General features: G+C 42.8%; 1 protein-coding gene across 1 annotated transcript; it reads right to left on the bottom strand.

Annotated features, from left to right (window-relative positions):
• On the bottom strand, window positions 1-28,000 carry tecta (tectorin alpha). The gene is made up of 24 exons (XM_058077727.2): window positions 27,413-28,000; window positions 25,127-25,191; window positions 24,715-24,854; window positions 19,072-19,359; window positions 18,824-18,961; window positions 18,589-18,754; window positions 17,827-18,239; window positions 17,143-17,713; window positions 16,474-17,069; window positions 15,619-16,192; window positions 12,719-13,347; window positions 9,659-10,301; window positions 9,223-9,431; window positions 7,556-7,936; window positions 6,209-6,495; window positions 5,371-5,651; window positions 5,180-5,290; window positions 3,934-4,136; window positions 3,685-3,848; window positions 2,046-2,294; window positions 1,824-1,986; window positions 1,665-1,752; window positions 451-570; window positions 1-381 (listed from the first exon to the last, which is right to left on the bottom strand). The coding sequence occupies exons 2-24, from the start codon at window positions 25,188-25,190 to the stop codon at window positions 299-301; spliced, it is 6,561 nt and encodes a 2,186-aa protein (XP_057933710.2). The 5' UTR covers window position 25,191; window positions 27,413-28,000; the 3' UTR covers window positions 1-298.

Below are 28,000 nucleotides of genomic sequence, written 5' to 3'. Positions count from 1 at the left end.
ATATCAGGAACAAAGTGAAGGAATAAAACAATAATAATCATTTTGTGGTGAGTGCAGCATGTGCAGCTGTACCTAATGAAGTGTCCACTGATGCTACAGACAACTCTGGGCCCTTAAGGATGTATTTTCTATGGCGCCCTCTAGTGGCGGTAATGGAAATCACACTGCCAGCATGAATAACATCATGAATAAAAATGGCATCGTTATTTCGGGGTTGGACAAAAGCAAAGCGACTGACTTGGTGAGACAAATTGTCATTGTGCTTCTTCCAGTCGTTGGGTTGCGTTGCAATTGTGCGTCAGTGAAGAGGAAGCAGATGGGAGAGCACAGCGGCACTTGGCAAAAGGAGCACAGGAGCGAGTCCGCAGCTGCAGCTCGCCGCTGCATTAAAAACAAAAAGAAATTATGATGGGAAATACTTGGTAATTTTGATTTATTTCTAGCTCTTACTCCGACAGCTCCTCCTGTCCGGTTGCAGCGTCCCAGTCACACAGCTACACACTGGACCAGTTGCCTTACTGGTGCACATCTGCTCACAGCCGCCGTTGTCCTCCTCGCACCAGTCTGACTCTGGCGGGGGGGAAACAAATAGACGCAAATAGACGACACGGCCAAAAACATTCCTGCACATGCAGATGTTTACTTTGAATATTACAATTTTATTCTTGGTTTTTTGTCATAATATGACAACTTTTTTCTAGGAGCGTTATGACTTCTGTATGCTAATATTTTCACTGCCAATTACTTTTTTCGGTGGTGGGGGTTAGTTTGGTAATGTGTTCCCCCCAATAATATTTGAGCTTTTTCAATAATATTTTGTTCCCCTGGAATATTGAATTTTTTATTATTTTCATAATATTATGGCTTTGTTCTTGTAAAATTAAGAATTTTGTGTCTTTGATTTTTCCAACAAAATTTTGTAGTTTTTCTTGTAAAGTTAATATTTTTGTGGGCTAGTAATATTTAAACTATTTTGACATATTGACATTTGTTTGTAATTTTAAATTTTCTTTTAGTAAATTAATGACTTTTTTGTCTGGTGATATTTAGACTTTTCTTCCTCACAATATTACAACTTTGCCATAAAGTTATGACTTTTTTTTTCTTTTTCCCCTCATATCCATAATATTTAAGATTTTTTTTCAGGAAAGGTGTAATTTTTCCCTCCAAAATAATCAAATTAATTTTTCTCCTTTATTAAATTTAGGACTTTTTTAGTCTGCTAATATTTGGATTTGTCTTTCTCACAATATTCCGACTTTTTTTTCCCATAGTATTTCAGCTTTGCTTGTAATTTCTCAGAATAATTTTACTGTTTGCTGAAATAAATATGACTTCAAGCCTTGCAAAATAGCACTGTTTTCAAAAGAAATATTATAACTTTATAATTGTAAAATGAACACTTTTTTCTCCTAAAAATACAGCGAGACTTAGTGCACTATTGTTGTAAAATGAGCTTTTTGGGTTGTTTGTAGAAGGGTGGCTTGGGGTCATTTCTCTTGCTGAGTTTCCTCCTGGGGATTTTTCAGTGCGGTTTCATGCTTGAATATACATTCAAATGTATATGATGTATATGAATATAAATTCAAAAATATATGAAAACCAATAGCTGTGCGGCCATTACCGAGTCTCTCCCAATGTGCGTCAATGTAGTATGTTCCTACCTCGTCGTCGAATAGGGCCGACACTCAGTATGTGCTCTTTCAGCAGCCTGGCATCCTGGGAGTACATTCTCCTCTTTGGCGGACAGTTCTGGACATCAACACAAACTTGAGCACACTTGTCGGGACGACGCCTCGGAGGTGGGCGCGTGGCATCCTCACCACTTTGCACGCGGTCTTGTCGGCGTCGCAGAGCGAAACGTCGCAGTGGAGGTGCACCTCGTCGTAATCGCCGATGAACTTGAAGACGGTGACGTGGAAGCGGCAGGTGAGCGACACACCGTTCTCCGCCATGCCGATGGTGTTGTCCTTCACGTTGGGGCACCTTTTACCCAGAGAGGACGTTGAAGAGATTGAAGCTGTCAACACGTCAAAAGGTTTTACCCTCGCTCGATGATGACGTAGCGCAGTCGGTCGCTGCTGTTGCGAGAGGGCGTGGCCCAGCACGTGTTGACCACCAGGTGGAGCTGGTTTTCGTCGGCCCCGTCCACAAAGACGCCCACGTAGAGGATGTCCCGCGTGCTGAGCACCACCTCCCCCTCCGTGTAGGGATGGCGGTACGCTGAGTTCTTGTAGAGCGCCATCTTGGTGATGAAGTTCCCTCCTTGAGTTGGGAGGGTGAGGTTGATCACGCTGTCAGAAGGCGGGAAAAAGGTACAGGCATATAGGCATGTTTTTTAATAAGTGGGTCATACTATAAAAGTGAAAAAATGGCATACAGTGCTTTTTCTTAGAAAAAGAATATTCACATATAAATATAAATATAAATATAAATATAAATATAAATATAAATATAAATATAAATATAAATATAAATATAAATATAAATATAAATATAAATATAAATATAAATATAAATATTACTGTCATAAAATGAAAATATTTTTTTTCATAATATTATGAAAAAAACAACTTATAAAAACATGACTTTTTTCCTCCAAAAAATTAAAAGACAAGAGAGAAGAACTTCTACTTTATTCTTTATTTAAAAAATTATTGCGATATTAAAACGTTTCTTGTGATATTACAAATTATTTATCTTGATTGTGGTAAAATTGCCACTTTTTTAAACCACATTTTTACATCAATAAAGTTAGGAATTTTTGCAGAATATTACAACTTTGTCATAAAATTACACATTTTAGTTTTACTATTACTTCAATGATATTACAGCTTTCTTCTTGTAAAGTTATGACTTTTTTCTCAAAAAAGAAAATTTATTTAATTTTATAATTTTTTTTATTTTTTAATTTAATTTATAATATTAAGATTAAAAATTTAATTTTTTTACATTAGCACATTTTATTTGATATGACTTTTTAAACAAATTGTAAAATTACCAACTTTTTTCAACTACATTTTTTGTTGAATATTATATTATGCCTTTTATCTGGCAGAATTACAACTTTACTGTCATAAAATTACATTCAATCCTTCATTCATTCATTCATTTTCTACCGCTTTTCCTCACGAGGGTCGCGGGGGTGCTGGAGCCTATCCCAGCTGTCTTCAGGCGAGAGGCGGGGTCACCCTGAACTGGTGGCCAGCCAATCACAGGGCACATATAGACAAACAACCATTCACACTCACATTCATACCTATGGACAATTTGGAGTGGGCAATTAACCTAGCATGTTTTTGGAATGTGGGAGGAAACCGGAGTATCCGGAGAAAACCCACGCATGCACAGGGAGAACATGCAAACTCCACACAGAGATGGAGTTTGGAGATATATATATATATATATACGTATATTAGGGCTGTCAATCGATTCAAAATATTCTTTGTACATAGTTAACTCACAATTAATCACATTGAATCACAGATGAATAAAGTTAGTAAGTAGGGATGCAATGTTTGATGGAAAGAGATGTCAATGTTGGAAATATCAATCAAGTATGTGCATCCTCAAAAAAACTTGAGACAATATTAAATATTGCAATTTGACATGGAAAATAGTAACATTTTTGGAGGTAAGGTTCCTCCATGATTCCTGATGAGGTACTAAATACCAAGAGCTGACCTGAGGATGGGTTTGAGGACGGTCTCCAGCGAGATCCTCAGGTCCAGCTCGTAAGCGCAGGCAAACTCCACGTTGATGGTTTTGTCTCGCGTGATGACGTTCCCCGTGTTGTTCACGCTCTCGATCCACACCGTGTTTTTGTACATGATGTGTGTGCCGTTGGACTGTTGGAACAAACACACGTACAGGTGAGATGGTCTTGTAATGCCATAGGAAGTCGCTCGACGGACATCTTTGGAGTTCCTTGACCTGCACCAAGGAGCCGCAGTGTCCTTTCGTGTTGTTGATGTGGAAGGAGATGTAGTCCTCGCCCTCCATGGCGGCGCAGTGCTCGTCGTTGATCCTGACGTCTCCGCGTTCGAAGCCCAGCTGGAAGAGCTTGCACTTGGAGATGGACACTTCCATCCGGGCGTGCTTGCAGCTCACCTCCGCCTGTATGATGTCATCGTCGCCTGACAAAACACACACGCGCCACCTTTTGAAGTCATGGCGGCACAGACGCAGAGTGCACTACTTGGTTGCAACCAGCAGAGGCGCTGTTGTTCTTTCAGTCACAACCAGCTTGCTTAGCTCCAGCCACGTGGTGGCACGTCTCATCCGAGCAGCGTCATTTCGCTACACATTAAACACTGGTATCGAAATAGGAGTGCAGAACATGCGGTTGAAAAAATATATACATATATTTAAAACAAAATTATTTGTTATTTAAAACAAATGAATGAACAATAGCATGTAAAAAAACATATTAAAAACATAAATTGTAATAATAATAATAATAATATTATATATATAATATATAATATTATATATATAATATAATAATAATTATAAATATAATAATGTGCTGGAGCCTATCCCAGCTGTCTTCGGGCGCGAGGCGGGGTACACCCTGGACTGGTGGCCAGCCAATCACAGGGCACATATAGACAAACTAAATATAATAATAAATAATAAAATAATCATAATTATAATTTAATAATAGAAAATATATAAAACTCAAATAATATTTAAAAATAGCTAAAAAGGAAGGAACTTGACATATAGTACATACCATGAATAAAAAAATAATAAATTACAATTGTAATAATAAGTAATAATAAGTAATAATAAGTAATAATAAGTAATAATAAGTAATAATAAGTAATAATATAATATAATATAATATAATATAATATAATATAATATAATATAATATAATATAATATAATATAATATAATATAATATAATATTATATTATATTATATTATATTATATTATATGTATAATAATAACAATAATAATAAATTATAAATATAATAATAAATAATTCAATAATTATAATTGTAATTTAATAATAGAATATAAAACTCAAATAATATTTAAAAAATAGCTAAAAAGGAAGGAACTTGACATATAGTACATACCATGAATCAAAAATAATAATAAATTAAAATAAATAAAACTTTGAAAATGCCCATAGAATAAATATGAAAAAGTGTACTCGTAAGCGCTCACCTGCAGGGCTGGTGGGTAATTCAGGACATCCGCACAGGTCGCTTCCATTCTCCTGCTCGCAGGTGAAGTTAGTGCAGGTCTCTGTTGCACAGGGGTCGTAAATCCATTCTGCTAAAGACATCGGTGCACACACAACGTTAGCTGCCACACACACTCTGTTGTGTGATGCCGTTGCCTTCAGGCAGCCTTACAGCAGTTTTCCTGAGTGATCCACTGGGTGGTGAGGGTGCCCATGGAGCGGCAGGCCTCGGCGTAGGCGGCCAGCGAGCCGCACACCTGAGCCCCGCGCTGGTTGTAGCAGCCGTCCAGGTAGCAGGACTGGTAGAAAGGCCTGGGGTCCAGCAGGCCGTGGCACGGCTGGAAGAAGCCCTTCAGCTCGGTCAGCTTCAGGCAAGCGTCTTCACGCTGCAGCGTCCGCACGGCCGTGTTGGTGCACGACTGGGCCAGGGACGCGTATTGGCTCACATCGCACCTACGGGGACACGGGATTGTGTTTGGGGTTTTTTTAAGCACTTTTGCTTCCATGGATGTGGTCCTTGCAATCACCAGATAGCACTACATACATGGCATGAGCCATGGATGAATTCATACATTTTTAAAAATACAAAAATAATACTAAATAATAAAATGAGCCATAAATAAAACATTTTAAAACATTTTTAATAGAAAGGAGTAATATTAGGCAAATAAAATTAGGCAAATACATACGATTAAAAAAACATTTTTAAAATAATAAATTAATTATTTTTCGAGGACAAAAAGCAGTAAAATTTTGCTGTGTACCATGCTGTGTTTCTGCCAATCACCACCAGATAGCGCCATAGAAAGACATTCCAGCGTTCATTCTCCTCTATATGCAGCGTGGAAGTCTTTCAGACGACCATCATGCTCGGTTTAAGAATGTGTGTTAATGTCAGCTATACAAAATATTATTAAAAGCTATATCAAATATGAAACAACATATTGTCAATGTCATGCATGTCTGTAGAACACCACAATGTAGCCCACATGAACATGCTCCTCCCTTACCTGTTCTGCATGCCGTTGGTCTTCCAGCTCTGGGCCAGCTCCAGTGCGCTGACGGCCGCCTTGCCCGTGGAGGTGATGTAGTCGTCGGCGGGGACGCCGTTGAAGTTGCCACACAGGCCGCACAGCTTGTCCTGCATCCGCTGGCCCATGGTGATGCTGAGCGTGTTGAAGCGGTTGTAGCGTACGTGGATGTCCTGCGGTGAGTCGATGTCCACGAAGCCCTCGGATGTGGACAGTCGGGTCATTAGGCCGGTGACGAACGGCACGGATACCGGCGTGCCGTTCACCTGCGGGTGACAAGGACATACAGTATGATATTTAGGAAAAATCAATAAATTATGTCACCCTCGGTGGGATCTCTGTGTGGAGTTTGCATGTTCTCCCCGTGCATGTGTGGGTTTTCTCCGGGTACTCTGGTTTCCTCCCACATTCCAAAAACATGCTAGGTTAATTGGCCACTCCAAATTGTCCATAGGTATGAATGTGAGTGTGAATGGTTGTTTGTCTATATGTGCCCTGTGATTGGCTGGCCACCAGTCCAGGGTGTACCCCGCCTCGCGCCCAAAGACAGCTGGGATAGGCTCCAGCCCCCCCCCCAACGCTCGTGAGGATAAGTGGTAGAAAATGAATGAATGAATTATTACAAACATTATGCAAATATAAATTACAAAAATAAGATTTATAATGTGACTAAAATCTTAATTATTTGTGGAAAAAACAGTAATATTGCTAAAATGTGAAAAAAAATTGTTGTTTTGTTTAAGAAAAAGTAATAGTAGGCAAATAAATAATATGATGACGCATGACGGTATCATTATAGCCCGCTAGTAGTTATTTGAGATTAGGTGTTCCTTTGTTCAGATGGACCAGGTATTGCTATCTTTATCATTAAGACAACTACTACAGCCAGGAATAATAACCATAATAATTAGGGATGTCGATATTGGGAGGCATCCATGCTATCCTGCCGTACGTCTACAGAGTTTGGCAGGGAGAAGCCACCCACCTAGGTGGGGAGATCAGCCGAAGGAGGACGTCGCCCGTTGCAGGAGGAGCAGCTGCCATGGCCAGCCAATGTACTTTTACACTCCTGACGCTCTCACTCGTCCTCCTCGTCCTCCCCATCTCCGCAAATGCAATGCTAATGCTAATCGGTTCTCACACAGGGAAAATCCTGATACCAAAATCAACAGATATGTGATTTTTAGGCTGATATCTGTGGCCGATAGTATCATTATGTCTAATAATAATAGCAATAATAAGAATAAAACTTTAAAGCCGATAAATTAATGGAGGTATAGCGTCCATTAGTTGAGGAAATATGGTAATGGTGGTCATCGTCTCTACCTTGACAGTGTTTCCAGAAATGAGTATGTTCTCCTCGTTGATGTAGAGGTAGACGTGGGAGATAGTGGTGAGGTTGGGCGTGCTGCCTTTGTCGAAGTTGGCGATGAGCTGGAAGGAGAGGTCGGGCAGCTTGTGGCAGTTGGTGGACAGGACAAAGGAGCATGAGGCCGCCAGGCGCAGCGAGGCGCCATCAAACGTCTTGAACACGCCGCCGCCCGACGCCACGCACTGGGTGGAGCGCCGGGCGAAGCAGCCACGCACGCCATGGCGCAAGGCACACTCCTCGTCCGCCTTGCAGCGCCGCGGGTCGCACTGGATCAGGTTGCGACCGATGCAGCGACATCGCTTGGAGCAGTCGGTGTTCCAGAACAGCTGTTTGGGCTGAGATGAAAACACACCTATTAGCATTAGCATATCAATACACGTAAATAGCTTGTTTATGTTTATATTATAAATGTACAGTATGAGTTCTACTAGTAATGCACTTCATTCAACACTTGTTTAAGCTTGTTGTTTTAGTTCTCAAGTCCAGTAATTCACTCGCCACTAAGCCATCGGCGTCTAAAGTGCGGCCCACAGGGCATCGGCAGCCCAGAGCTCATTTTTTTTTAATTGGCCCGCTACTGTGTGCATTGTAGAAAAAAGTGTAGAATTAATTAAACATAAAAAAAACTAAAAATAGAGCAAAAAAGAACAATTTAAAAAGAAAAAGCTGGACTGTTAATACTAATGACTCAAAGCAACATACAGCTTTGTCTTTAAATATACCCATATATATTTACCCATATATATATATATATATATATATATACACACACACACGTATATAGGGATGTATATATATATATATATATATACGTATATAGGGATGTATATATATATATGTATATAAATGGATATATATTCATATATAAATATATATATATTCATTCATTCATTTTCTACCGCTTATCCTCATGAGGGTCGCGGGGGTGCTGGAGCCTATCCCAGCTGGTTTTGGGCGAGAGGCGGGGTACACCCTGGACTGGTGGCCAGCCAATCACAGGGCACATATAGACAAACAACCATTCACACTCACATTCATACCTATGGACAATTTGGAGGGGCCAATTAACCTAGCATGTTTTTGGAATGTGGGAACAGGGAGAACATGCAAACTCCACACAGAGATCCCACCGAGGGTGGGATTGAACTCGGGTCTCCTAGCTGTGAGGTCTGCGCGCTATCCACTGTGCGCTAACCACTAAACCAGCGTGCAGCCATGGGTATATATATGGGTATATATATATATATACGTATATATGTGTGTGTGTGAATATATATATACCCATATATACCCATATACAAATAAAATAAAAAAAATAAAAAATAAAAAAATAGAGAAAAAAAGAACAATTTGAAGAGAAAAAGCTGGACTGTTCATACTAATGACTCAAAACAACATGCAGCTTTGTCTTTAAATATACCCATATATATTTGAAATATATATATACATAAAAAAAATGCAAACGTAAAAATAACTTAAACATTTTTTGTATAACATTAAAGAAATAAAAACTGTTAATGTCACAAAAATGTCCCCAAAACTGCTGAATATATCAAATATTTGAATGCATTTTTTACCGCTTTGAGAATGTCACTAAAATTCGTGTGTGTGTGAGACTGACCTCATAGTACTTGCCGTCTGTGTAGCAGCCACAGTCTTGGGGCAGGATGCAGCTCTTGCCGTTGACCACATAGCCCTGGTCGCACTGGCAGCCTTCCACGCAATCGGGGAGGCTGCTGCTGCAGTCCCTCTGGCCACGGGTGGGGGCGCACTGGGGCGGGCAAGTCGGCATGCAGCTGGAATAGTGGCTGTTGGGAGGACACCTCTGGACTGGGGGCACAGAGACACTAAAAACTTTTTTCCATTTATTTTATTATTCCATTTATTTAAAATATTTTATTATTTATATTGATCCATATAAAATGTCAATGTCATATTTGAAATGTACTTAAACAATGGGAAATGTTATTTTAATAATAATAAAGTCACAATTCTGTATAAAAATAAGTCGTAAACCAAAAAGAATCACTGATAATCACGTTTAGGTCCCAACCTACCGCAGGGGGTGTCGCCCCGCCATCCAGTACCAGGCACGCCGTGGCTGTGACAGGTGCTGGCGTAGACCTGCAGCCAGTTACAAGCTGTCTCCAGAGCTCCCTCATCCAAGCAAGCGTCCTGCAGGCAGTTTTGGTAAAAGAACGCCGGCGTCACCTTGCTGTGGCAACGTGCAAACACGCCCTCCCGATCCGCGATCAGGCCGCACAGTGTCAGGACCTCAGGATCCATAAACACATAGAGTCCGTCTCCCAGGTGGAAGCGGATCCTTGCGCTGACGCCGTCATCGCTGTCCTCGTCGGTGTCCGTGCTGACAAGAGCTGCGTCACTTGTCATGCCTTCATCCCCCAGGCTGCAGCGTGGGCAGGAGTCCCCGCAGCCCACCTGGCAGAAAGCGTCCCTTTCGGCCCAGGCCACCCCCCAGTCGGTGTTGCTGAGTGTGGGCGGGGTTAAGGGCAGGCCCTGGCAGAGGCCGCAGGATGTGCCGTAGAGGTGACGAGGTAGAGTCAACAGCAGGAGAGTGTTCCAGTCGAAGGCCACCTTCAGGCCAAAGTCCGTCTCCAGGATGAGCAGCAGTCCTGAGGTGAAGATGCTGACCTTGCCTGGACCCAGTTTTAGGGGAACGGATAAACGCTCCTTATTCACCTAAATCAAAGTAAACATATCAATACATTGAAAGAAACTTTTAACTCAATGGATGCTACACCGGTTAATTGGCCACTCCAAATTGTCCATAGGTATGAATCTGAGTGTGAATGGTTGTTTGTCTATATGTGCCCTGTGATTGGCTGGCCACCAGTCCAGGGTGTACCCCGCCTCTCACCAGAAGACAGCTGGGATAGGCTCCAGCATACCTGCGACCCTCGTGAGGATAAGCGGTAGAAAATGGATGGATTAATTATCATATTGAATATTTTTAAAGCCCTTTTATTCAAACATAATGAATGAATTCATCATTGAGTGTTTAAGTTCCTATTCCCGCTAACTTGAAATCTGCCAAGCAGCAAAGTTGGGAAAAAAATCAGATCAACTCTGCTGCCATGAGGCTGGAATATGTAGAGAGGTGAGAAAGTGTTCCTCATTTCCTGATTTCCTATTTTTTACGTTTGTCGCCCTTAAATATTTCAGATCATCAAAGAAATTGAAATGTTAGTTACTGAAGGGAGAAAAAAATCCAAAGCTACATGTGTGTGAAAACCGTGTGTGAAAAAGTAATGGCCCACTAAAGCTAATAAGTGCTTGGGCCTCCCTTAGCAGCAACTGCAATCAAGCGTTTGTGATAACTTGCAATGAGTCTAATACAGCGCTGTGGAGGAAGGCCCACTCATCTTTGCAGAATTGTTGTCATTCAGACACATTGGAGGCTTTTCCAGCATGAAGCCTTTTTATGGGCATGCCACAGCATCTCAATAGGATTCAGGTCAGGACTGCTCCTCCGTGAATCACCACCTTATCGTGGTGGAGGGGTTTGAGTGCCCGAGTGATCCGAGGAGCTATGTTGTCCCTGGTAGGGTCTCCCAAGGCAAACAGGTCCGAGGTGACGGGACAGACCAAGAGTGATTCAGAAGACCCTTGTGACTAAAACAAATAGGAGGAACCGTACCTCGCCCGGATGTGGGATATCGGGGCCTCACCCTGGAGCCAGGCCTGGGGGAGGAGCTCGCAGGTGAGTGCCTGGTGGCCGGGCCCAGCCCGAAAAAGCCACACAGGATCTCCCCCTCGTAGACCCACCACCTACGGGGGCAAGCATTGTGTGTTGGGTGGCGGTCAAGGGCGGGTGCCTGGGTGACCTGGTCTTTGGCGGCCAAATCTGGCTTTTGGGACACCCCTTTACATTGAGAGGAGTCAGTTGAGTTGGCTCGGGCATCCCTGGTGAGGTGTTCCGGGCATGCCCAGCCGGGAAAAGGCCCCGGGGCAGACCTAGGACACGCTGGAGGGATTATGTCTCACAGCTGACTTGGGAACGCCTCCTGGTGGAGCTGGAGGTGGTGGCCGGGGACCGGGAAGTCTGGGCTTCCCTACTGAGACTGCTGACCCTGCGACCCGGACTCGAATAAAATGGATGGAAGAAAATGGATGGCTGGAAGGTCAGGACTTTGACTAGGCCACTCCAAAGTCTTCAGTTGGTTTTTCTTCAGCCATCCATAGGTGGACTTGCTGGTGTGTTTTGGATCATTGTCCTGCTGCAGAACCCAAGTTGGTTTCAGCTTGAGGTCACCAACAGATTCTCAGACAGACATTCTCCTTCAGGATTGTTTGGTGGACAGCAGAATTCATGCTTCCATTTATCACAGCAAGTCTTTCGGGTCCTTAAGCAGCAAAACAGCCCCAGACCATCACACTACCACCACCACATTTTACCGTTGCTATGATGTTCTTTTTCTGAAATGTGGTGTTACTTTTACGCCAGATGTAATGGGACACAAACCTTCGAAAAAGTTCAACTTTTGTCTGGTCAGACCACAGAGTATTTTCACAAAGGTCTTGGGGATTATCAAGACGTTTTCTGGCAAAATTGAAAAGTTTTAATATTGTTTTTGTTCAGCAGTGGTTTTGGTCTTGGAACTCTTCCATGCAGGCCGTTTTTGCCCAGTGTGTTTCTTATGGTGGGGTCATGAACACTGACCTTAACTGAGGCAAGTGAGGCCTGCAGTTCATTGGCTGTTGTTGCGGGGTCTTTTGTGACCTCTTGAATGAGTCGTCACTGCGCTCTTGGGGTCATTTTGTTTGTTCCATTTTTGTCAGGCAGGTCCCATTTGAGTGATTTCTTAATTGAGAACAGGTGTGGCAGTCGTCAGGTGTGGGTGGGGCTAGTTAAATTAAACACAGTTAAGTTATGTTTCAACGGAGGGGTCATCACTCAGGCTTGGATTTTTTCTTTCCTTTGATAATAAAAAGTTTAATTGAAAAAGTGCATTTTATGTTCAGTTTACTGCCTGTAAATGTGTTGATGATATGAAACAGGAAGAGGGCAAACACTACTATATCATACCACTATATATTTATGTTGTTAAAAATGGCACATTATAATGATGATAATGTTTAGATTGTTGTTTACTCACCATGGCGGTGTTCTTGTAGCTTTGAGTCACCTCAATCTTAAAGTCATAGACCTCCAGGATGAAGCCCCTCACCCAAACAACCAGTCCCGTGTCCCTCTCCTCATTAAGAGCTGCCAATTTAAATTGAGGCAAGCTTCCTGTCATGGCGGCGCGGTCGCTGCTTCCTCTCTCACAGTTGCTGGTGGCCATAATGAGACTACAAGAGCTCTGCAGCTCAAATGGAACGCCACCAAATAGCAGGAAGTGTCCATAACCAGCTGCTACACACAGGGCTTCGGTGCGAGGCCGACAGTAGTACAGGCCATCCTCCTCTTGGCAGTACTCCTCAGGGTGGCATGGTGCCGGCAGGCAGTACACGCTGTTGTCGGAACCGTTGCAATAACAGCGCTCCTGGCACTCCCAGTCAGTCCAAAAAGTGTGGTTGGTGGCCAGCTGGTGGCCGTGGCTGACACAGCCGCACTCGCTGCGGGGCACGCACTGGGCGTCCCGCAGGGCGAAGCCGTCCTCGCAACGGCAGCCCTCACGGCAAGGCAGACGGCAAGGCTCTTCGGGTTCATCCAAGCTGGAGCAGGTCTGCGGGCAGGCGCTGGTACACTCGTCAAAGTGGCTGTTGTCTGGACACGGGAGTGCTGGAAAAAAGGGATGGTTGTTGTGGGAAGGCTGAGGGACTAGCATGATGCATTAAACTTATGACGCAAAATTGACACATTTTAATGACCTATTAGTAATATGGGCTGCACGGTCAAGGTGGTTAGCACGCCACAAAACTTGGAGACCCAAGTTCGATTCCTCGGGCATCTCTCCCACATTCCAAAAAAAACATGCTAGGTTAATTAGCGATCCAAATTGTCCATAGGTATGAATGTGAGTGTGAATGGTTGTTTGTCTATATGTGCCCTGTGATTGGCTGGCCACCAGTCCAGGGTGTACCCCGCCTCTCACCTGAAAACAGCTGGGATAGGCTCCAGCACACCTGCAACCCTTGTGAGGATAAGCGGTAGAAAATTAATGAATGAATGTCAGTAATATGTGTAACTAGAGTCTGTTTATGAGCAAAAATGACGCTCACTTTTTCCTGGCAAAACATGCATGGGTGTCCAAAGTGTAGTTTTGGAACATGGCTCATTGTAGAAATTAAAAAAAAAAAAAACTGCAAAAGTGAAAAGCAAAAATGCATAATGTAACTAGAAAAGGTTAAAATGTTGACACTAATAACTAATAACACACAAAGATTTGTTTAAATGTAGACACATGTATATGAAGATGTTGTTTTTAATATATATGTATATACGTATATATATATATATATATATATATATATGTGTATGTATATTTTTTTGGACAGCCCTGCTGTATTGACAAAGTAGATAAGAAAAAAACAGTGAGCTGTATTATTATAATTTGGGATTATTATTATTACACAGTATATGATCAGAAGAGTGGTTTATTTGGCCTCAATGGCTACAATAATATAGTTGAATGTCAATTTGTGGGACAATATTTCAAAACACAACATTTCAAAACACCTGCACCTGCATTATTTGGTAACTCGGTTAAACAAAAAAAGTAAATTTGCCCAGTCATATTTTTCATTGTACTTCTCTCTAAATTGTTTCTTAAAGAGGAGAGAAGAGGTATTATGCTCATTTTTCGTCCTTTCGTATTGAGTTGTGGACTCCTATAGAGCAGCTACACACTATAACCAGCATACAAAGCTTTATGGTTCTTCCAGAATCTGCACCCAATCAGCTGTATTTCTTTGGATTTTCCTGTTCCGGTTCCTGTGAAAATTTTTGTTTTGATGTATTCCACCCATGGCCCACCTCCAGGCACACCCACTCCGCCGTGGTTGGTCACACTAGCGAGTGCTTAAAGGAGTTCCAGTTTGTGCCGCTTGCTGCGAACGGTATAGGAGTTGATAATAAACGGCAATGTATTTTTAAAATGTCGGCTTTTAACAAACATAAATATGTGTTGAATCCCAAATCCGATCCAGAAGTAGAGACTGGACAGTCGGAAGTTTCTCAATAAAAGAGGTTCCTTCAAGACGTCTCTCAATGGTAAGCAGCTTTAGCGTTTTAGCGTTTTTCTACAGCATCAGTAAACGAGTGCGGCCACTAATTGTGGGAAACAGCTATTAGCAACCCCACTAATCTGGTAACCAGGTAAGCTGACCAGGTAACATTGGAAAGACCTCGGCTAGTCCAGCTGCCTACTGGCCCATGTTCACAAAACAGACCGGTATGAAATGCCGTTGACAGATTAAAATCCATTTATTTCATCAGGAAATCCAACCACTTGGGCCTGATGGAGGCGTTATTAGGAAATGTGGCTTTGCTGGCAAGTAAACAGAGGAGCAGCGCTTGGGCAAGGGCGGAGGAAGTTGAGCTCGGGAGAGGGGCAGAAAGTTTCAATATTAGGAATAATATAATATTAAAGTTAATATTTATATTAAAGATTTTTTTTAATTAAAAATGTAAAACTTAAAATTAAAAATATTAAAGTCAATAATATAAAGTAATATTATATATATATATATATATAATATATCAGGAAGTCCACCCTTGTGTGACATCACAAAGGGGCAGTTTTACAACGCCTTTTGAAACTGAGTGTTTTGAACCATCCCAAACTTCTTCCAGGGCTCACTTCCAAATGTACAAACGTATTTATCTGAAACTTTTGGCATCTTTCAACACAAGAATAGAGCATTCTCACTACCTTCATAGGTCAGAATAGTGGAAAAAGTATAATAGGTCCCCTCTCGTCTCATCTTGTTTTCGTGGACACATTGTTTGTTTGTTTTCTTTCGGCTTTTTCCTGATGATGGAGTCGCATTGTGTCCCCTAATCGCTGTGTAAAAAGACAATATAGGACCTTACTAACCAACGTTTACTTACGGCAGTTGGTGGCTGTCCTCCAGGAAGCGACGAGGAGCTGAGCATCCTGGCAAGCAGTGGCATAGGCCTGCAGTGAAGAGCAGAGCGCAGAGCGGTTCCCGTCCTTCACGCACATGTTGTATAAGCAGTTCCGGAAAAACGGCGATGGGTTGACAGCCGCGTGACACGCCAGAAAAGAGCTGTTCCCCGGGTCATTAATGTTTCCACACATCCACGAGCTCTGGTAGAGGCGCAGGTCCGTGCACGTCCGGTACAGTTCGTCGCAGTCACCATTACATGTGATGTCATCGGCGATGGAGGAGCGCCAGCCTTCCACGAACTGCTCAGCAGACTCGGCCAAGCGTCCGTTTGGGAGGCGGAAGTCATCATTGGCGTCGCTGTTGAAGACGCCGCACAGGCCGCAAGTGATGTTGTAAAATATGGTGGAGAGGGAGATGTTGATGAATCCCTGCTCCGTATATAGGACGCGCAGGCGACCACGGGACTCCACCACTGTGGCGTTACCTGGCGCTCTGTAGACGGCTAAAGTCTCCAAAGGATGGACGTATGGAAGGGTGGTCAGATCACCATTGACCTTGGACACAAAGAAGGTTCATAGTGAGATACTCGTCAAGCGTAGAAGTACCTCAGCAGTACAATTCGGTTCAGTTCAGTACGTTGGTGTTTAGTTACATTTTGGTTATTATGCTTGGCTGAGGTAACAGTCCCTGTTGGATGGTACAACTAGCTTGTGGTAGGGTGGCGTGTCGCGTTTATTTCTGTTGCTGAATCCACCTCACCAACAACCAAGCTTCGATGGAAACTGATTTACAATGAACTGAACTGTGCCGTAACACCAGGTTAAGAAGTACTAACCTTGACCGCTTCCAAATCCATCCCTCCCACTTGAACCTCCAGGCTAGCAACTGAAACTACCACAGGTCTTTTCCAAGCAGGACCTTTGTTGACCAGCCGTCTGCCTATCTTCACCTCCACCATTGAGCCGTTAGCTGGCGCAGCACCGCACAGCCTCAGCAGGTAGTAGGAGCTGTCATCTGGGAACAGCAGGAAGGCGCCGTCAAAGGATGATGTCACAGCGTTCTGAGCCATTGAACACACCCCCTCCCTGCGAGGGTAGCAACCCAACTTGCCCACCTCCGCCCCACACACCTCGCCCTCCTTGCAAGAGTCGTTGAAGCAAGAGACTTCGCCTGCGTTGCCGCAGGTGCAACGGAGGCTGCATTCGGCCCCGGACCAAAAAGTGTCATTTAGAGGGTAATAGAGGCTGTTGTGCTCGCAGCCACAATCCTCGTGCTGCACACAATGGTTGCCGCTGAGGACGTAGCCCGGGTCGCACTGGCAACCCTCCGTGCAAGGGTGGGCGCAATACAAGGGGGCAGTGACGTCCGAGCAGGAGGCTGGACAGGCGTTGGTGCACACTTCGTAGTGGCTGAACGGTGGACATGTCAGAGCTGACCAAGAGAAAGGAAACTGGGTCATTTTAGAAAATAAAAAATGTCTGAGGAGAGTTAAAGTGAAACTCACTGCAGAAGGTGTGAGACCTCCACGGTCGGATGGTGACACCCAAGGCCTGACAAGCGAGAGCGTAAGCTTGTACAGCCTGGCACAGTGTGGTGATGTTGTCCTTGTTGCTGCACATGTCGTAAACACAACTAAACACAAAGGCCGTAGGGTCCACCACAGTTCTGCAGTCCCTGAAAGGTCCATCCGTTTTGTTGATCAGTCCACAGTAGTCGGCGCTAAAGTAGAACACTTCCGTTAGTGGGTCGCATACGGTGCAGTTGTCCACGCAACCGTCTGTACACCGCCAGTCGGCATCCTGTGCCCGCCAGCCTCCCCCAAGCTCCGCCACGCTTTCCGCAAGGGTGCCATCAGGAAGAACAGGATCATCTGCGGGGTCATCGTTGTAGTTGCCGCAAAGGCCGCATGTGTTGTTGAAGTAGGAGCTAGGTAGGGAGATGGAGGCGTAGTGCTGGCCGTCGTAGGTTATGAGGAGTCCGAAGTCTGTCTCTAGAGCAACTGCCATCCCGGACTGGTAGACTCTAATTGCGCCAAGCTGAAGCTGGACCGGTAAAGTCTTCACCAAACCATCCACCTACAGAGAAGACAAGAGTGAAGATTCACAGTCTTCTAGGTCTACTGGATTTTGCCTTGTAGTTGACTCCAAAAAGTTCAGTTGAGTCGGCTCATGAGGAACCAGGAGCTCACCTGAACAGTTCCCAGATTTCCTTTAGGCAATGTGACCCTGTGACTGTACACCTCCACGGTCACATCTCGAAGCCAGGACACATCAGCCACGCCACGGTCCTCGTTTTTGGCCTCGACACTAAAGAATGGTAGCCCTGGTACTTCCCAGCAAGGTCTAGCCAGCAGATAGGTGCAGGTGCCTTGAAAGTGGTAGAGCAGGCCGTCAAAGGTGTGGTAATGTGGGTCTCCGAACACCACGCAGGTGCTGGTGCGAGAAGGCTGGCAGTAGAAGGCCCCCTCCTGATGCTCGCAGGTCTCCAGCTGCCCACACGGAGATTCCTGGCAAAGAACCTCATTGTCGATGTCGAGACACCGACACCGTTGAGAACACCGGTCAGACAGCCAGAAGACCTCTCCTCGTCTGTAAAAACGACCTAAAAAGTTGTAGGAAAGAGATAATTTAAAAGAACACCTTTCCCCAGACTTAAACATTTGTTGAGTGGTAAGAGGTAATCCAGATCCAGCATTTGGTCTAGATCCAACGGTACCAAGGGCTAATTGTACATAAAAGGTGCACGGACCTCTTGAAATTGCTTCTTTGTATGAGTCCATCAACTATATTGGCTTTTAGGAGAATTTAACATACTCAAAAACTCTCCAAACATGCTCCAAAGTTGCTAACTTTTATGATTCATCATTATGTAGACGGACACCAACATTAAAATGAACATTCTCGACAGGAAGTTTCACACAAACAGGACAGGTAAAAAAGACTGAACTTACCATTGTAACTGCAGCCATTGGCAGGGTCGACAAACTCCAGATCAACACGGAAGAACCAGCGCCCGGGAATGTTCACATTAGTCGTCTGATCAACGTTCACTACTTCGTTGGACCGCGATCCCGGCAGGTTGAAGAAGTGTCCGATTTCTCCGCCGTTAAAACCTAACTGAAATATGGAACGTTGTGAAGCGAATTTCATTGTACAGTTGCGTATCGCCTCGGAATACAGCAGTACCTGAGCTGTGGTCCCCCCGAGTCCAGTCAGAGGGTCTCCGCCACTGGCTGTGCCTGTGCTCCAGGTGATTTCCTGGTAGTTGAACATGGCGAAGGACATGGCACCATCTGAGATTAGCACAGTTTGGAATGTGTTCACCTTTTAATTAAACAAGAGAATTGAAACAGTTTTACAAAAGAGCAAAAACAAGAAATAAAATGGTGTCCAATCACAAGATTTGCTCGCAGACGACTGCTCTACAAAATTACCGGGGTGGTCTGGCTGCCGCCATAGAAGGTCACTTGATACCACGTGACGATGAAGGCCCAGGTGGCTGTGAAGTTGGGCGCGCTTTTGAAATGCCTGCGGACGTCCTGTGTTGCCCTTTCCAGTATTTCTACTTGGGTAGACTCTCTGTAATAGACGTCACCGCGGATCCCATTGTGCACGTCCGCCCACAGGGGGGCGACGAACGATCTGCTGTCGCTCAGGGGGAACGCCTCAGGCGTGAACTGGCTGACCTGCTCATTGAAAGATATCACTCCGTTGTTGTTGACCTGGGAAGAGAAGTTGCATGAGTGTCAGATGTATTTTGTACAATCTTGTTCCGGCTGGGAAAGAAGGTGGCGTGGCGATAATGAAGAACAAACTTGACTGCTACTCGTTGAACACAGAGACCTTTATGAAACTATGCAGCAAGCCTAAAGCATCCTTTGAGAAGGTTAGGTCAGATCTGAAGCACTTCTGAGCTGAGTCTTAACAACAGTCAGACTTTTTTGCAAACTAACAATCAAGCTGGGTGTCCAAACTATACCCCAGGTGCCCGTATGTGGGTCCAAGGCAATTTCTTTATCGGCCATGGGCCAACGTTCCCTCCAAGCCCCCCCAACAAGTAGACCACATCTGGAAAGAATCCAATCAGTTTTCAATCAGGTTTTATTGCACCTGATTTAGTGTCATATCCAGGAAGTCTAATACACGACTGTTTACGGCAGGGGTGCTCACACTTTTTCAGCATGCGAGCTACTTTTAAAATGACAGAGTCAAAATGATCTACCCACTACAAAAATGCAAAACATCTATTTATTTTCAAATGTATTGAGTATTATTTCTATGTACAATGTATGTTGATGTACCTTACATAACCAAATGAGCCAATATTGCAAAACACACATAATTAACTATTAACATTTTTTGTAATTACCTGAGTTTACTTTGATGACTTGCACTGAATTGAATCAGCCAGGGATGCATAGTCCGGACAGTAGCTGCTGATAGCCAGGTTAGCCAGGCAAACGCACTTCGAAAAAGACATTGTGAAAAAAAAGTCCACCTCCCATTCCGTATGGAAGTGATATGTTTTTGCCTTTTAACTTGGTCCAGCTACTTCACTCATTTTAGTGACCATAAACTTTAGCGAGGGCTTAAAATCTGACGCAATTCGCCGACTAGCTTAGCACTTTGCATCGTTGTTTACGCATGAGCGGTGACCTAAAGGTCAAAATTCAGTTGTCATCTGATTGGTTGTCCTGTATGTCAATCAAGTAACGGGGATGGATGATAGGCTGACATCGTAAGTTCTGCTGCACTTAGAGGCGTTGTTTGATTTGATTGGTCAACCGAAGGGCAACATTCAGTTGTCATCTGAATGGCTGCCCTGTATATCAATCAAGTGACGGCATTGATGCTAGGATGATATTTTTTTAATGTCACGCCACGATCGACCAGCGATCGACCAGCGATCGACCAGCGATCGGCCAGCGATCGGCCAGCGATCGACCAGCGATCGACCAGCGATCGACCAGCGATCGACCAGCGATCGACCAGCGATCGACCAGCGATCGACCAGTACCACCTCCGCGATCGACCGGTAGATCGCGATCGACTTAATAAGCACCCCTGGTTTACGGCTAGGCTGCTTGTGGAACCCCCGTCAGTAGAGCACATTGCTGCATCTATACGATACACGTCAGATAATACATTAAAGTAGTGGATATTATTAGTTGGTCAGCATCCAGCAGTTTTATTTACTTCTGCATGCCCTTTAAAATGTTGCTACTCAGCTGCTTTTTTTCACTAAACCCCTCAACTCATCAGCGGCATTACAACATACAAATGACACTTTCTCCAAACCAGATAACTACAATTTGGACAAGGGAGTCAAAACTTAAAATTGAGGTGCACACAGTTTTTTTTGAGTGTCCAATCACCGCCACATCATAATGATAACAGTTGCGATGATTGGAGTCAGACACCACATGAGTTTTGGCTCCACAACTACTACTTAACAGAAGGCGTGCAAGGCCCTTCCAGCGCATGATGGCGGCGGACACGAAAAGTAGCAATTGTTATTGGATTTCCAATACTTGCAGTACTTGGTCGGTATTATCTGTGTTTTTGCTAACAGCACATCAAAAATGGCTTCCACTGCTAGTCATTTTACTGTACTAATAACACTTCATAGCAGAACCACTCAATAAAACCATGATATTTTTGGCAGGTTTTTGTGTCCCTATCTTTTTTCCCCCCAATATCCAGGATTAATCATCAATCAATCATCAATCAAGAAAACTCATTTAATCATCACTATTTCTCACTAGTGTAAAAATCATCTACGTACCAGTAACTATATCTCAATATAATAAAATAGAAGATCCTTGTAAAGATTTCTGCAGGTTGTGTCATATATACAGTATATAAATAGCAGTCGCTCTCCAGTTATTACTCGCTTAAAGTCAATGGCTAACTTCTTTTTTTTACCTCCACCAAGCGCAGTGGAAAGCGCAAGCAGGTTATGTTTGTTTGTTTCTGTTCAAAATAACTTTTTTGGTTTGATTTTGGGTAAGGGGATATGCAAGTGATACAATTTTGGGGGGTGATCCAAAATTCAGAATTTTCCCAATATTCACCATTTTCCCTAAAACGAATTACCTGCTACTACTACCACATTTTTCAACTATTCAGATCCAGTTCAGATTTAGTTCCAACTTCCAACTTCTCAACGCATTCGGCACACTTAGCCTTTCTGGTGCTATCATGCTAGGTGTTTTAGTTAGCATTGCTAGCAAGCTAACATTAGCATACTAGCATAACTACATTAATTTTTTGGCGTAATTAACACAAAAACAAACACACCTCTAGTCCATTCGTCATTGCAACACTTCCTCACTAGCCAAATCGCGAGATGCTTTCACTGACATCCCGAACATCCCATCCACCTGCGAGCTGCATCTCATTTTTTTCATTACATGAAAACTGGAAATTACAATATTTGTACAAATATTTGTACAAAAGACCGGTTTATTACTGTCCATTCTCTTTTGCTGCTTTAAGTGAATATGATTAAACGCAACTCCCATTTACGACACGAGATGGAAATCTGAAGGCACCAGGGCAGCCGAGCAGGTTTCAGAGTTGTTGCAACGAACAGTGTGGCTTATAAACGTGAGTAACCTGGTTATTTGTCATCCCTTCAATGCTAGACGCTGTTTGCACCGTCATATCGGACTGTGTTGGGATTCAGCCGCCAAGCTGGCCGCTAACTGCTGAACTAAGTTAGCCATTGCTGCTATGATATTGTTAGCATGCTATTTCAATGTGTTTAGTGTACTGCTTATAGCTGAGATGTTATGTTGCTGTGCATTTCTTTATGTTACTAACTGCTAGCGTTATAAGCAACGCAGTAGGGTAGATGAATATCATGAATGATTCACAATAACATATACTAGCTATTTGAGAAGTGTGTATCAAACTGGTAGCCCTTAGCATTCATCAGGACCCAAGAAGTAACTGTTTCAAAAAGGTTGGTGACCCCGGTCTAAAATAGCAAAGCAAATAAAACAATAAAAGTGGATATTCTTGTCACTCACTTTGTAACGCTTAACATTTTATTGCATTTAATGATTCACAGGGGTATGCTGGAACCTATCCTGGCTGACTTCAGGCGAGAATTAAAGAAAGCAGTGTTAGGTAAATTGATTTTCAGACTTGTGTGCCATCTCTTCATTTGATTTAAATTTTGCTGCTGTTAATACATACAAATATATATAATCCTGCCCTAGTATAATTTGTCTTTCTTTCAATAAAAATATGGGAATGTTTCAGACATAGTGAGACATGATTAATTTGAAAACCATGATGAATCTGATGAAAAATTTTAATCATTTGACAGCCCTATATGAGAGACTTATTTTGACTATCATGCTAGGTGGTAGAATGCATGTTAGCATGTTAGCATTATTAGCATTTTCATGAGTAGAGACGTACTGTATATAAACACTTGGAACACTTGGTATGTGGAATCAAACTATGGAATGGATTGAGTAAGGAAATCAAACAATGCACAACGATGAGCCAATTCAAGAAACAATACAAGCAGTTGATGTTTGCTAAATACAAGGATGAAGAGTCTTGAACCAGTCATGATGTGCTATATATATCACTATATTGACACTTACTATGGTACACATTATGGCATTGGATGCTCATATCACCGAGTACTTCGGTACGAGGTACATTATTAAACCTAAACCTTAAACTGTATTATGGAAAGCAGGAAGTGAACAAATGTAACAGTTACTGATTGTAAAAGTACCAGATGGAGGGGTAGTATTCAATAAGCTTTGCTTCTTCCTACTCCTTTTGGACATGTGGAACTGGGAACTGATTATGGGATGCACTCAATTGTAATCTGATGCATGTTCAAATGAAATAAAACCATTACCATAACCAAAAATGTTTTCATATATTACTGTACATTATACAGCTACAGTACGCTGATAGTTATTAAGTATTAAGTATTCTGATTGCCCACATGAACATAACCGTCTTGTGTTTGACCAAACAACTAGTTTATATATTAATTATATTAAGCTACGTTCACACTGACACCGAATCGATGGCGAATTAAATCGGCGAGCAAAGCGGCGGCAAAGCTTAATGAAAGCGTAATACAGACCGTAATACAGCGTAAGAAAGGTTTGAGCAATTCGGGACATTCGGCAAGAGCGTCAAAAATCTTTTAACTGTTTAAAAATTTGAGGCGATCTGTCACGAATTGCGTAAAGCGGGGAGAGCGTATTAAAGCTTATCAAAGCGTCACAAAGCTTATCAGAGTTTTGCTCAAAGCGTAGGAAAGCTTAACAGAGCTTGGTTCAAAGGATCAATGGATCTGCTGCGTCTTTATATATTGTAGCGTCGTTGCCGACGCTATGGAAATTACACGACTGCGATCGCTGACAAGCTTTTTATTGCACAACAATAATACTGGCTACTGTCGGCCGTAACCACGCCGTTGCAACCACCGCCAGCAACACGACAGTACTTCCTCCACCAGACACGCCCCCACCCCCTGGTGCATTCACAGTCACCCGGAACAGTCGGACACCCAAGAGCACAACGTCAACATGAATACGGGGTCGCTACAATATGCTCTGGATCAGAGGCGGGATGCAGTCGGGATCTCGAAATTTTCCATTGCGTAACAGAGCTTAAACATATCTGAGGAGATCGTGAGATTTTTTGAAAAATGACGCCGAATTCGTCGCCGATTCAAAGCGCGACATTCTGCGTCGGTGTGATACGTAGCTTTAGGAAAGCAGGAAGTGAACAAAAAAAAAGTACCAGATGGAGGGGGAGGATTTAATAAGCTTTGCTTCTTCCTACTCCTTTGGGACATGTGGAACTGGGAACTGATTATGGGATGCACTCAATTGTAATCTGATGCATGTTCAAATGAAATTAAACCATTACCATTACCACTTTTATTATGCCGCTATTATGCTAGGTTTTAGCATTGCTAGCATGTTAACATCAGTCATCTAAATATGTAGATAAAATAAATGTAGGTAAATCACAATGGAGGAACTTTGGTGCTTGTGAAAAATAAAAACATGTGACGGCTCAGTTCTTACGTAGATGGTGCGGTAGGGGATGCTGAAGAAGATGAACGGGATCAGCAAAGGAATTTCAGCAGAACTCCCATCGTCCATCTTGGGGGTCACCAGATCCATGTGGGCAGGACCATATGGATACAGGATGTCCTGAGCACTAACTAAAAAGAGAATTTTAAAATATATTTGAAAAACATAGCACGGTCATGTGAAAAAAAATGCTTTATTAAACCTCATAAGTCACATTGGCTTGACATGTCTTACAGAACCCAAGGAAGGGGAACCAATTTTTCACACCACTGTACATGTGTTGCTTTACTAAATATCAATGTGACAACACTCTCACTGTAAAACATTAGGACACCTCTGAATGTGCGTGCTGGTGTACCGAACATGATGACATGCGTGTGCATGTGCTGTAAAAGTGTCATACCTCCGGTGAGAGCAAAGATGCTGCCGATAAAGAGCAGAATGACTGGATAGACTGGCCTCACCATTCTAAATAAAAAACACAGGAAGAAAAGAATGATAAGGGAGATCACGTTGTGTTCTCGTTGTTTCTTTACCACAGCGTCTCCTACTACATGAAGGACGCTTTAAACTAATGTCATGCTCCTTCTTCTTTAAGATCAGGCTCCCAGGTCTCCCCCGAGGAGTCCTGAAAAGACCCCATTATGCGTGTCAAGACAATGTGTCAGGATCACATTAGCCTTTCCAGTCCCCGGTGAGGAGGCAGCAGTGGATTACAGCCTGTTCTCCGCTGACGACTGCGCTGCCACAAGGCCGCCTTAGACCACATAAGGGATGAAGGGGGCAATGAGGGGCACTAATGGCTTGGAGTGAGTGGCTTCGACTTGCCAAGGTCAGTGCCGTGGCAACAACTTGGCAAAGGCAAACACCCTTTTACACTAAACTAGTTGTTTGGTCAAACACAAGACGGTTATGTTCATGTGGGCAATCAGAATACTTAATACTTAATAACTATCAGCGTACTGTAGCTGTATAATGTACAGTAATATATGAAAACATTTTTGGTTATGGTAATGGTTTTATTTCATTTGAACATGCATCAGATTACAATTGAGTGCATCCCATAATCAGTTCCCAGTTCCACATGTCCAAAAGGAGTAGGAAGAAGCAAAGCTTATTGAATACTACCCCTCCATCTGGTACTTTTACAATCAGTAACTGTTACATTTGTTCACTTCCTGCTTTCCATAATACAGTTTAAGGTTTAGGTTTAATAATGTACCTCGTACCGAAGTACTCGGTGATATGAGCATCCAATGCCATAATGTGTACCATAGTAAGTGTCAATATAGTGATATACGTATATAGCACATCATGACTGGTTCAAGACTCTTCATCCTTGTATTTAGCAAACATCAACTGCTTGTATTGTTTCTTGAATTGGCTCATCGTTGTGCATTGTTTGATTTCCTTACTCAATCCATTCCATAGTTTGATTCCACATACTGAAATGCTATGGCTAGCATAACGTAGTCCTAGCATAGAAGTGTTTCAAATGTACTTCTTCCCTGAGATCATATTTCTCCTCTCTTGTAGAGAAGTATTGGATGACATTTTTAGCTCATTGGTTGTTTTTAGCCTTATGCATTATTTTAGCTGTTTGAAGATGAACTATATCAGCAAGTTGAAGTATTTGTGATTTTACAAATAAATATGTTCTCTGTAGGCGGCATTATGAATTATCCTTACTGACCTTTTTTGCCGTACATTTAGCGAGTGAAGATTTAGTTATTTTTATCATTAGAATATCTTGGTTAGTCCGCCTTATCCACCAAGGGTGATCAACTATGGAATATGTGGCCATGACAGGTCCAATGAATCCCAGAAAGCAACAAAGGTTAAATCTTGGGTGAAGGGAAAACAGAGTGGCACACATAAACTGTGCATGACCCCACCCGGTGACCCTACTTGAAGGAGTTCTCTTGCATTATGTGCAGTAACATCAGTTTCAACTCTGTGAAATTGTAATCTAGTCTAGTAATCTAATCTAGTCTACTTATAATAAAACTGATTTCTAGCTGCGATTAAACGCAATTAATTCTGAGTTAACTATGGACAATATGTGATTAATCACGATCGAATATTTTAATCAATTGACAGCCCTACATACATACATCTATATACATACATATATATACATACGTATATATATATATATATATATATATATATATATATATATATATATATTACCAGTGTAATACCTTTAGAATTTGATTAATACTGTATTTCTTTATATTGTTTTTTTTCAAATATCACAAGTATTTCAATAAAAAATACTGAAGTCTTAATGTCCTTTTGTGAAGGAGTGGTATTACAGGTCAGACTGTCAGACTAAACAAGCTGACAAAAAATGCTCAAAAAATCCTGCGCATTCACTGTGCAATAAACCATGAAATAAAAGGTGCAATAATCATAATTTTGCCGCTATATTTCTGGAATGATCTTTTCATATATTTCATGTAACTTCATGTTTGTTTGGGATTTGTCATGATATACGATCACATTTCTTTTTTCCCTTTACCTTATTGTGTTTTTATCTTAATGATGTACTCGTAGAAAACAAGTTTCCATCCATCCATCCATCCATCTATCCATCCCTTTTCTATGCCACTTACCCTCGCTCCAAACAATTAAGATTTAATAAAAGACGACATATACGACAGCACATTATTGATGATGTACCCACCTGCCTTCACCAGACGGACGTGTAGCACCTGGCAACCTCCACGTAGAACAGCCCCATCCAGGGTGGGGCCACCATCCACCAGGTGAGTCAGGTGAGCTGATCAAGACTCAAGCCGGGACCTGGATGTTCTTGACTGCTCTAATTCCAGCTCCAGTCACCAAAACCAAAACCAGTCCATCCAGCCGGGTCCTTCCAATGAGGTCTGTCTTGTTGGAAGTGCAAACTCTGGCAGGATTAGCTTCAACTTCATAGGAGATGGTAAAAGGGGTGTGGAGGGGAGGAAAAAGGGGGCTGGTGTGTTGTCGCTGAGGGGAGGGGCTGTGTTGGAATGTCAGGAAGCCAGGTACTGGCTCCATGGTCAGTGATGGACACAAGATTTCCAACAGGGAGATCGTGATGGAACAGGACTGGCAGTTGCAGAGATTTGCTAGTTTGATTCTCAGGCAATCCCAAAGTGCCTTTGGGCATGGCTCACTATGAGTATGCTTCATTCATTCATTCTTTTTCTATGCCGCTTGTCCTCGCCGGGGTTGCGGGGGTATGCTGGAGCCTATCCTAACCTTTCACACTCACTTTCATCCCGATGGA

The sequence above is a fragment of the Doryrhamphus excisus genome, linkage group LG1 (assembly GCF_037039965.1).
Source record: "Doryrhamphus excisus strain RoL-2023G ecotype Guam linkage group LG1, RoL_Dexc_Guam_v1.1, whole genome shotgun sequence".
NCBI classification, from domain to species: domain Eukaryota; kingdom Metazoa; phylum Chordata; class Actinopteri; order Syngnathiformes; family Syngnathidae; genus Doryrhamphus; species Doryrhamphus excisus.
This window is presented reverse-complemented; position numbering and strand designations above follow the sequence as displayed.

Coding starts and splice junctions, on each gene's coding strand:
- tecta (XM_058077727.2), bottom strand. CDS start 25,190: ATGGTGAGGCCAGTCTATCCAGTCATTCTGCTCTTTATCGGCAGCATC. Junction 17,714..17,826: donor GAAATCTGGGAACTGTTCAG/GTGAGCTCCTGG, acceptor TCTTCTCTGTAG/GTGGATGGTTTGGTGAAGAC. Junction 10,302..12,718: donor GCTACAAGAACACCGCCATG/GTGAGTAAACAA, acceptor ACTTTGATTTAG/GTGAATAAGGAGCGTTTATC.